This window comes from Dromaius novaehollandiae, chromosome 2 (assembly GCF_036370855.1).
Source record: "Dromaius novaehollandiae isolate bDroNov1 chromosome 2, bDroNov1.hap1, whole genome shotgun sequence".
Lineage (NCBI taxonomy): Eukaryota > Metazoa > Chordata > Aves > Casuariiformes > Dromaiidae > Dromaius > Dromaius novaehollandiae.
The window spans coordinates 149,216,920-149,229,185 of NC_088099.1; the positions used below are offsets into that span (position 1 = coordinate 149,216,920).

At 35.5% G+C, this 12,266-nt stretch overlaps 1 protein-coding gene across 2 annotated transcripts in view; it reads left to right on the plus strand.

The window, feature by feature from the left end:
* The window catches only part of MMP16 (matrix metallopeptidase 16), a 190,955-nt gene that overhangs the window by 103,557 nt on the left and 75,132 nt on the right, over nucleotides 1–12,266 (plus strand). For both annotated transcript variants that reach the window (XM_026099840.2, XM_064507778.1), the window contains one exon: nucleotides 4,716–5,020. In XM_026099840.2, the coding sequence (XP_025955625.2) occupies nucleotides 4,716–5,020 (305 nt within the window). The remainder of the gene's footprint in view (nucleotides 1–4,715; nucleotides 5,021–12,266) is intronic.

Here is a 12,266-nt window from a genome sequence, read left to right on the forward strand (position 1 = left end):
AGAAAATCTTGGAATGGTTGAGGGAAATGACATCATAGAAATATTCTCTCCATTTATATTAAATTGATATATTTATCTATCTTCTAGAAAAATAAAAATGCCTTCTTGCATTGTTATAATTACATAGTAATTCTGAGAGCACCCGTTAGTATCCTGTTTAATCAGCACAACAGTGTAGTAAGACATTATTAATCCAGTACCCTGGCTTTAATGCACAAGTGATCATAGAACCCATTTAAAAACAGTATTTATTATATGCAGTGGAGAACAGAAGTATCAAAGCCTACAGACTGTGAAAAAGTTATTACTGAGTTATTACAATTCTTGTGAAGACCATTACTGCTAAGATGTGAGATCAATGCTAAGCTTTATACAAATACATATCAAATTTTGCCCAGCCTTTGCTGAACTACCTCTTGGGTTTAGATTGGGTCAGAAAAGTTACCTTTATATAAAGGATGATAGCAATTTATGTGAAAAATTATGTGAAAAATAAAAAGATGTTGTTCTATTGACAACTCAGGAAGAAAAAAGAAATACCGAAATATAGAGGCAAATATATATTATTTAATATACTGTATTTAAATTTCAGATGATTGATTCCAAACAGCCAAGTGAGGTATATCTGAAAGCCTTATAAGGTTCCTAAAGCTGTTGCAGCCAAATGACTATCATTGAAAGATGCAGAATTTTTTTGGAGGATATTTTGAGGGAGGAGGAGAAGGAGAAGGAAAACCCAGAGCTTTTCTAAAATAACAGGACTCAGAATTTCAGACGAAGAGTCTCCAAAAGTTTAGTTAGTCAGACCCTTCAGGCATCTGTAGAAATAGTACATCAGTGTTAAAAGCACATATCACTGTTGCAATGTTATTCTTTCTTGTGCAAAAGATATGGATTTAAAAGCTCTGATGCCTAAAGCAGCTACCAGTTTGAAAACAGCATTGCATCAAATAACAACAATAATCACAAAATACTGTATTCAGAGGATACATGGCTGTGATCATCCAAGAATAGAGGCTTTAAGAACTCACACAAAGTGGTGCTCAGTTTACTCGTTTGTAAAAAATTATGAAGTAAATATTTCATCTTGCAGATCATCTTCTCTTCACTAAAAAACGTTTGCATTGCTAAGCCTGATGAGTACATTTTTCAGGTCCTTTACAAGGTTCCCATTGCAAATCTGCTCAAGGTCAGCATTTGAGATTTCTCCCTTCTTGCTATTTTTTCTGTGGAATCATCACTGGACACAAAGGTTAGGAAAACAATACTTAGGGCATATTGTTTTCATATTATGATGACTTTTGTCTTGCTATGCTGCTGCCATATAATAGGAGAGATTCTCAGCTGCCATGTCTCACACTTATTTTTACTTGAGCCTTATTATCTGGACACATTGAGTGTAAGATTTTTAGTTCCTCCTCATACAATACTGGTGACAGTTACCACTATTTCAGGTGAGTGATGGCTTTAAGATATAGAGTAATATATAGCAGGAAAAGGGGGTGCATAGGAATTTAATTTGCTACTGCAGTGATATATCCAAACTGAAGATTTTAAGAGAGAATCTCTGATAGAGTTAATATATTGTATGCATTAATCTTATTACTATACTTGCCCTTTGGAGGTTATGTGGTCAACACTGTGAAAAATGTAAAATTATTTGGGCTTTACCTGTCTACACTGGTGAAATATTTTAAGCCAGGCTCTCAGCTGGACAATTTCAAAACTAGTGATAAAAATAAGACTAGAAATTGTCTTTTTAGAACTGATCATGGCTTGTATTAAAACGAACAATCATTTGTCAGTCTCCCAGATGACCATAATTGTTAAAAATTATTTCTAGAAATATTCTTTTATTGGAATAACTAGTGATTTATTTCATTTATTTTAGAAGCAACATTTCTTAGTGTAACCTCACTTTCTCCAGAAGGCTGTTTTGAAAGCTAAAAATCTATCTTGTTCTAATATAGAGTGTATGCTTTGAAAAATCCTTTTTTTTTAATTTTCTTTGAATCTTGGGACTTAGAGTGCTATTTCAACAGTAACTCTATAGCTGAAGCCTCTGGAAAGGGTCTCCCATCTGAGGTAATCAGCCTCAGTTAATATGTGTGAAACTAGCACAGTGGCTCAATTTTGCATTTTTAATCTATGACAAAAAGTTGATTCTGTGCACTGAACAGTGTGAAAATGTAAAGTGATAAAGTTCAAAATATGAGTCAAATCCTCTTAGACCAAGTAATTATTTTCCATAAATTCAAATCTCCGATTTGTTTTTATCCCTCCATTTCCTCACGCCATGTAGAAGAGCAAGGGAACATCTTTTGTTATGTTTATATAACCCCAAGCAAAGTGTGGGTTTGATCCTTTACTGAGATTCCTAAATACAAAAACAAAAAAACAATAATAAATTGTACCTGGCAGTTGAACTTCTAACTACTTCAAAAATGAAATCAGTTTTGTTAGCCATGTCCTATTTTGTATAAAAGCCTGTTGATTCACTTGCTATAATCATCGTATGTTGTAGCAAGTAAGAGAACTAACTGATCCTTTACAGAGCACACCGCAAGATTAGACTAAGAGAAAGTTTGTCAGCATTATAAGTGGTGGTCTTAGCATAGGAGCAAATTAACCATCATGAAGTTTCTTGTAAAGGCAGTGTGTATGTGTTTGTGTGAAGTATTTTGACTCAGTGCCACATGACATTCTGGTTTTTAAAAACTATACATTCTCAAAAGGCACAGGGTTGGTAGCTTAAGACCTTGCTAGCCGAGACATCTTTAGAAAGTAATTCCCAGAGGAGGGAGTTTTTAGCACGGGGTTCTGCAGAGATTGATACTAGGTCCAGTGCATCCAGTAGTTTTTCAGTCACCTGAAAATCAGCACAACATTGATCATAAGTCTACAGAGGTACATATTTATGGGGGAAGGGCATCATGTAAAGCAATTTGAATCACTTGATGTTTGCATCATATAGGATAAGGACAGGCCTGCAGATCAGAGGGCTTTTCCTCTCCAACAGTGAGATAATACAGCAGTGCTTTGTAATTCTGATACATTCAGTTTTAAAGGGACATCAAAAATTGGAGAGAGTGCAAGAAGAAGCACAGAAAATATTTCATGGGCTTGAAAGACTGTCTTATAGTGAGAGATTTAAAGAGTTCAAACTTTTAAACTCAAGGAGACAACAAAAAGTTAACTACTCTGCAGTGCAGATATACCTTTTTGAGGGAGAAAAAATGATACATTATAAAAGCTCCTGAATCTAAAGGAGAAAGTCACAACAAGAACCAATGTTACAAGCCAGACAAACTCAAATATGGAAATAGGCACAACTATGTAATGATGGGTTAAGTCATCTTTGGAACAAAAGATCAAGAGAAGTGGTGGATTCTCTACTGTATACTCTCTTCTAATCTGGCCTGGTACCTTCCTGGAGGTATCTATGCTATCTAAAAAGAAATTATGCTTTGGTGAGACCCACGTTATTGGACTCCTAATTACAAGAGTAATTAAGTATAAGTCAAAATAAATTTCTGTTTTTTGCATGAGCCTATGAGCACAATAATACATACGTAAAATTGAATCTATAAAATTTCCATTTACATAAACCCACATTACTGTCTTATCAAACACATTTAATACTCCAAACACATGAATCATTTCAAGTTTATTCATGAAAATATTTTTGTTCTCCATTTACACATCATGCTGTGTAAACTTACATAAATCTTACATAATCTTACATGTATTGGAGGGCAGTGTTACTTCTGAAACTTGTGCATTCAGTCAAGCACATGTCAAATCATCAAAAGTGCATCCAAATGAAGCAATTTCAATACAGACGCACAGAAAAATAATGGAGTTTTGGCTAGCCATATGATTTTTTTTTTTTTTTTTTTTGCAGTGATTCCACTACAATTTACTAGCAACTGTAACTCTGAAGTTAGACATAATTCTGGCATTTCTCTGCACTACTCTTGTGTGTGTCATTGAAGAAGTATTGGAGACTGAAATGTTCTGTCTCAATATGCATTTTGGAATGCACATCATTGTTCCATGTCTTCTATCAAATGATATTTCTGATGAATTCTACAGTTTTATGCCAGATAAATAGATGTAATCAGATCATAAAAGGAAATCTTAGTCTGTTATGAACTAGAAAGGCTTTGTTTCTGATACGGAATTATCTATCTAGTTGCAAATGTAACAAGAACTGGTTTTAAGGCTTTGTAAGCACTGGTTGGTGGTCACGGTATGGAGCTCTGCTACTGTTAATGGACTCACTAAGAAGTTAAAATTTTATTTAACTGGAAACATTTTCAGCTTTTGATCAGAAATGACAAGCAGTTCTATTGCTGTGATCAATTCTAATTGTGGTCCAAGAGGTAAACAGTCAGTGGTTGATTAATCCGCTTATCCCACTGTTAAGAATTTTTAATTTTAAATATTTTTAATGTTCTAAAAACAAATTTTTTGTACTGCTGTGAATCAATTAGCTAACCTGTAATGACTTTTAGCATAAAAGATTGCAGAGATTAACACAATAATTTCTTACGTGCTTATTTAGAAATATTTTTCTTTAAGGATATAATGCCTTACAAGTGCTGCTTATTAAAAACATAGTGCTTTTAATAATGAGGGAAGAATGGATGAGAGCAATGTTATTGACCATTCTGTCAGATTTAATCTATTTAATGGTTCTCTGTTTCTTTCAGCATAAAGAACGTCACTCCAAAAGTAGGTGATGCTGAAACTCGTAAAGCCATTCGCCGTGCCTTCGATGTGTGGCAGAATGTAACTCCTTTGACCTTTGAAGAAGTTCCTTACATTGAATTAGAAAATGGCAAGAGAGACGTGGATATTACAATCATTTTTGCATCAGGTTTTCATGGAGACAGTTCTCCCTTTGATGGGGAGGGAGGATTTTTGGCCCATGCATATTTTCCTGGGCCAGGAATTGGGGGAGACACTCATTTTGACTCAGATGAGCCATGGACTTTGGGAAATCCTAACCATGATGGTAAGAGAAGATTTCAGTTTAAACAAAATAAATAAAATTAATTAAAGTGTGTCATGAATTTTCAGCTAACAGAACTATTTCAGTGTTTCCCTGTCCTGAAAGGCATATAGTTTTCTCACAGTGCTTTAGAAATATTTGCAGTTGATGGATCTATTAGGAATCTTCAGCAGAAAAGTTTCTAAATGTAAGCTACAGTGTGAAGAGGTGTTTCTCTTTTGAAAAGCATTGAATTCTGTTAGGAACCTTTGTGTTCATTCAACCACTGAACTGTTAATTGTTTACATAAAGTACTCTCATTTTGAACTTTGTTTGACATATAAAATTAATTTAAGCTTAGGGAAAATTGAATATTTATTAGCAGTGATTTTATGAGAGAGGTTAAGAACAACTGAGAATACTGACTAGTGCAGGGGATGCCTATCTACATAAAATGTAGTCGTCTTGTTTTTTCTTTATGGTGATGCCATGATGGAGTTCAAAATCAAGTTCTTAAAAATGTCATTCCAAGAAGACATTTAGTGTTTCCCAGTAACTATAGAACTTCTTTTGGAACTGTTAATTCATTACTTAAGTTGTACAATTCCCACAGTCGCATTAGTGACAGTGTAGTGCAGTAGACATACCTAAAATTTACTGAATTTAGAATAAAGATACTCTTCTCAGAACTATCCACTGGCCCTTGCTGAGCTCCAGGTTCATGTGGCTAAATTCCATTAAACTGCCAGTATCTAAGAAACCTAATTCAAAGTTAGCTTTTTTGTCTCTGCAGAACAGCATCCAAGAAGAGGTTTTGTGTAGACATATCCTGCATTCACTGCTTTGGTGTTTTGACAGGTTTTGGTTCCAAGTGGCTCCTGCTGAGGAGAATATCTTTGGTTGTCCCAGTAGATCTCTCAAAGTCAGTTATATGGAATTGGAGAGAGTCTCCTTAGAAAACAAACAAACAAAAAAAGGAAATAATGCATTTACTAATGCACGAAAGAAGATAAAGATGACAAATAAGAAGTACAAAACTGTTGTATCTGGATGTTACACCTAATTTGTGAAGAATTAGGGGCTTTATTTAATTCTATTCCTTGCCCTTTCTCACCTGAGATCTTCTAAATCGAATTCAGAGCTTTTTCTTTTGAAAGTATTTTTAGGCTGGTGTTTATAACAAAGCTTTAAGTTAATATTTCAGCAGTATAAATAGGGTATTGTAACTGTCCTAATGGTGCAATACTTCCACCATGGTGGGCTCAGTGAAGCAAATGAGCAGTCATCTGCGTTGTGAAGACCTTTACTAGAAGAATGGATTTAAGGAGCTTATTTTATGTGGACCAAGACCTATACTCTTGCTGGGGCAAAATCTGTGGTATTACACTGCTCATATATTTGTGCTCTTCTCTGAGCTCAGCTCAGAGAAATATCAGTGGGAATCTTCTGTTTGTGCAGTTCAGGTACATAGACAGTAACAGTATTGTGAGGCTAAATTAAGATGTAGTTTATATGGGCCTCAGTGGGAGACTAACCCAGCACATAATGTTCTGTGTTTTTTGAGCTTTTACTTCAAGCACTCAGGAAAATCTGCAGGCATGTGTACATTTAAGGCAAAGTGTCAATTTAAGATTTGATAGTTCTTTTGGAGCAGTTCAACATATGGATACTTTTAGTCTCTATGAAAATGTGCAACTTTCTGGCTATCTCCTTCTACTTTAGTTTAAATAATTTTCAGAGCGCATAAGGGCACTGTTATATGACTTTTTATGGTTGAGTTTTGTAGAACAGCTGCCAAAAGCTATTTCTCATATAAATGAATTTTAAGATATTTTGAAAGAAAAATTCAAGTGAGGGTAAAATGATACTATCACTAAAAATATCCTTTTATAAATATTAGAGCGCTGACCTATAAGAAAATGTTTTGCTATCAATATCATGTAGGGTTAATAGGTATTATGGAAATTTGTTTTGCCGATTTAATAAGCTATGTACTTTGGTGTGTCCATATATACTTTTCTGAGGAATATATATTCCTGTTAGAATGGAATGCAGTCAATACAGAAAATGAAGGAGAGTTTACGACTGCAAAATTTTTGCAACATAAATGAAAATTATGATCAATATCTTACCAACAAAAGTTTGCTGTAGAATTCTGGTGACTCCTAGTTTGGTTATTGATGTGTAGCATGGATCATGAGGTGATATATAGCATTATGTTATAGCCTTTGTCTAAACAAAAGGCTTGTGTTGTAACCCTAGAAATAGCAATGTACATGCAGTTGATCTGTATATGCAGTGTTGCCATTTGTCTATGACTTCCAGATATCAGACAGGGCAAATTCTGCTGATGATCTTACTGCGTTAGCTTGCATCTAGGAATCCTGAAGAAATGTCCACATTTTTTTTTTTTGTGACTGGACAAAATTTCCAGGTGGAAAAAGAAGACAAGCATGCCATTTGGGATTGACAGGAAGAAAAGAGTTACAGCTCGCTTAGGCTCCCTATCATCTTGAGCTCAGTCTCAGAGCACTGAAAGGCAGAAGGTTGAAAAATATAAATATGATCTTAGTCATGAGTCATTTTTCCCAGGTGAGTGTCATTTTTTTAAGGTTCATTGCTGCAGTAGTGCTTCGATAGTCGTCTTCATGTAGTGTAGTTAGATATCCAGTAGAAGAGCAGAGAGCTTTGGTGATAGATTTTTTATCTTTATTTTTAAATTAAATCTAGCCCCAAAGGGCTGATTATCTCTGATTCCTATTCTATTATTCCAGAGTGATTTGAAAAAACAGACCAGCTTGGTTATTTAGCAGAAAAAATGTCAATCTAAGATCCTCTTGAAAAGAACTAGCCTCATTTTCCACCATGTACTGTTCTGCTAATGAAAACAATTTGCATACCTCTACTTCAGAGGAGAAAAACAACTTCTTGAAATGCTTTAATAAACTATTGTCCTTTTTAAAAATAATTTTCATTGCTAATTTTTTCCATTGGATGAATACGAAACAAAGAAAAATATAAGGAAATATATATAGAGCCAGTATTCTGAGTATGGTTATTCCTAAGTTGCTTTATATTGACTGGTTAACTGCAATTATATTGCAGATTTTTTTTTATTTCCTTATCACGCTTGCTTGATTTTATTATGTTTTGCTTGGTTTTAATAATGTCCTAGACTGAAAGGACAGTTCCAATAGAAATGCGTCATCTCTGCAGTTCAGTGCTGCTTCCCTTTGTTCTTGCTCCAGGGGTATGTTTTCATGGATCACAGACTGCTCTTATCAATCATGCTCTGGGGAAGAGGTCTATCCTTTGGCTCCTCCCTCACTCTGAAAGCTGAATAAGACTCTTGTAGGAGTAAAGACTAATGGGCCTGTCACTCAGAAGAAAACCTTCTGTCACACAATTAACACTAGCAGGCTCTCTGAAACTAGGTATTCCTTTGTTTTAAGAATGCCTTGTAAGCAGAATACAGCTGGTATCCTAACTCTAGTCAAGCTATGCAGGGGAGGGTTATGCTGGAGGAGAATAAGGCTTTTCTGCAAGGTAGAGAGGAAGCAGTGTTCAAATGCTTTGAACAAAAGGTTTGTATACATTGACCTGTAGCCTTCCTCCACTTATCTTTTGTGCGTTGCTTGTTATTACCTGACACCCACTTTTCAAGGCATTCTATGAGAGCAGGCCATTTCACTTAGAGCAAGTCCTGTTTCCCTTATGGTCTGCTTGTCTAGACTTCATTATGAGATTAGTGCCTTAATTTTGTAAATTATCTGGGACAATATGCTTGCTTCATGCAGCTTATGAAGTACCTTGCACTGCTAGGCAGCTTCCTTTAAAACTCAGTTATGGCAACACTTGAGAACTATGGTAAATGAAGAGGGAGTGAGGAGACAGGGACGGAGTAAAGAAACATTGAAAGTCAGATACTGTGGAGGAAAAGCAAATTAGAAAGGATGGGAAAATCATAGAAAAATATTTCACAGGGAACAGAGTTTTGTCTAATGACAAGACAAATGTACAAAACAATGTGTACAATATGTGTATTTAAAGATATAAAAAGCGAAAAGTATAAATAGGAGATGAGAATAAGCAACCTCAAGTGACATAAGTTGCTATTTGAAAAATCCAGCATTTATTAAGAAAACCTTTAAATATTTATTTGCTTCTGGATTTAAGTGCTGGAAGGAAAAAAAAAAAAAAAAGAAAAACAGAAAGGAAGAAATTTGATTCTGTCAGGCTTGAGGTGAGGGAGAGATTTCATCATTCCCATGACTCCACTCCATTTAGGTGATATAAATCACCTCATTTTTGGAATGAAAAATTTATAGACACTGAGTGATGGATCTAAACCCAGGAAAAGACATTGACCTTTTGCTGAGAGCAACAATTCTTTGGAGATCTGGTTTTGTCAAAATCCACAACAAGAATCTATTTCAAAGCATTTTTTCAATTGCAAATGTTTCAAATCACAGTGACGAAATTCAGAGTCATAGCCTATGTGGTATGGGGTGTGGAGAGCTGCCTCTATTGTAAATTTTCTAGCTGCTAGCTGAAAAAAATCCTCTCCTATGCCCTGTCCTCCTGCACTGAAACTGAAGATAGTGTTCTTATTGGTTTTAACAAGGCTTTCCCGCATATTGTCTTCATCTGGCCATTATTAAACCTGCAGCTTGGAAATTTTTTAATGCACTCTGAGCTGCAATCAGATAACAGGTTAAAGTATTGGATTGTGGTGGAATGAGTAGTGCGCTAGGTTTCTGGTAGATCTGCTTCATTATGGAGCTGCTAAGCCTCAGAGCCTATAGCCTCTCCCCACCACCACCTTCCAGGTTACTGCAGCATGATGTACCATATATATTCACAAAGTCTTATATATGAGATGCTTTCTCTGTCATGAGACACAATCATATCTGTTTCTACTTATATTCTCCCTATTTTGCTCTGTTTTCGAGCAACAGGCAGTCAATGTTAATAAATCTGTGTAAATTTTAAATATTGTCTGCTGAATATAGAAGTTTACTACCAGAAAAAAATGAAGGGTATATTCGTACAGGAGCACAATTAGCAGTAGGACTTATCTCGCGACTCTTCCTTGTTACTGGCATATAGTAATGAAATCATAAAAAATTTTGGTAGGCCAGTTTTCATATGTGGACTTCTAAAAACAGAAATTACAAAAAAAAAGGAAACATATAACATGTATAGTACTCACTAGATTTGCTTTCCTTGCCTCATTCCTGTGATTGAAGGTAGCCTATGATCCTATGACAGAACTTCCTATGAGAAACAGAGAAGGCAATATTTGATCAAAGAGCTGCTTAATGCAGTCTACATAGTGGGGCTGCTTATGAAGTGATGGAGCAGAAATATAGCCCCTATTATAGAAAAACTTGCTGGTGGATCTGGGGGGCAGTGTTTGGGTTTTTTGAGGATTTGTGTTGCATCCCTTGTAAAGCCTTGGTGAGGATGAGAACTGATCTCAACTTAGTCTTCTCAGGAAATTAAGAGTGGACAAAGTCAAAAGCTGAATGAATCTCAGACCTTTCACTATTTCTGAAGTCAGACCTAAGAGAGGGGCAGATGAGAAGCCTCAATGCACTCTTCTGAAGAGTGAGTTCAGAGAAAGCTGGCTCCATCTTTAGAAACCTGTGAAGCTGATTATCCTGACTAGCTCTGTTGGTAACACCAGGGGCCATATAATGGATTGAGTTTCTGTAATGCCCTGATATTCCTTGGCAGCCCCAACCCATCAAAGCAGGGTTCCTAACTAGTAACCATGCTCAGGAGTTTCATCTTGGCAGATGATGGCAGGGAAAGAGAGAAAGGGTTGTGAGAGTCTTTGCAGGTCGTAGTCACTGCTACCTGCCTGTGGAATGAAGCACGGAATGTTCCTATCACTTGGATCTGATGACTGAGATGTATCTGTTCTTCCTCCTCACTATTGCCTTACATATTTTTCATCAGTCTTGTTTCCCTGGATTTACTGTATGCTTTATTATAAACATAATTCCCATTAAATATAGAAAAGCTTTCAGATGGAATACTAAAAACTATGTCAGCATAAACAGAGCAGAAAGGAAGACTTTCAGAGAATAGGCCATCATGGATGAAGATATGTACGCTGAGTTTTAATAGAGAGAAAATCCATCAGTAATACACTAAGACACATCATCATATATTTCCTGGTTTCTTAATTTACATATTTCCTCTCTTCGCCTGAGAGTGTACATTTCTGCTATCTGTCACAAGTAAAAGTCTCTAATTTTTGCTCTTGCCTGTATTTCAAAAAATTGCACTGGCTTATCAAAACTGATTTCAGATTGTTCTGGTTAAACGCATTTAAGTCAGTTTAACCCTGGTTTAAAGCAGTTTGTTTTTCTGGTAAATTACTGAATGCATCTAAACCTATTTAAATAAGCGTTAAACCACTTTAAATGGAGAATGCGCTACTTTAAATAGGTGAATTTATGATTGACCTAGTTCCACAAGTGCAGCTTTCTAAAACAGAGGAAGATTTAGAAGTAGCTCTTGAGGGAAAAAAAAAAAAAAAAAGAAAGATGTCTTGAGAGCTTAGACTTTGGGCAGATTAGACATGATGCTTAATGTACCTATTGCTGACTGAAGGTCTCACTATTCCCACTGTGTCTTCCAGTGGCAGAAAATATTAGGCAAAAGCTAAATACAAGTTTTCTTTAGATAAACATAGAAGAACAGTAGTAGTAGTCTGATATTCTTGTATTTGTATTCATATCTGCAATATAAATAGGAATTAAAGTTAAATTCATGAGTAAAAAATTGTAGCAAATTTACCATGGCAGCTACTGCACCATACTGAAATTCTGCAGAAACTTGTTCATCCATTCCAAAATATATATAAGAAATAATATCAAGGGAAATTTTTACATTCCATAGGCACCACAGAAGTAATGGATGTTTCAGTGTACATTTACATTTAAATGCAATGAGAAGATGTTTACAGAATGCTTACATTCATGTAGAATGCTGTGCTTTGGGGAAAACAAAAACAAAACTCTTTTCAAGGATTTGGTAATTTTTTGTTAACACTTCAGCATTCAGAAACCTATTCAAGTTTTGCAGACAATAAGAAAGAAAAAAAGCCTGTAACTTTGTACCGTGCAGATTGTAGCTTGCCAAGCAAAAACTTTTTGGACTTCATGCAGATACAGCATCTAGTGAAACATACTTCAGCTCTAGTTAGTGCATAGATTCTGCTGCGCACACAGTGCTAGCAGCCAACTAAAATTTATGA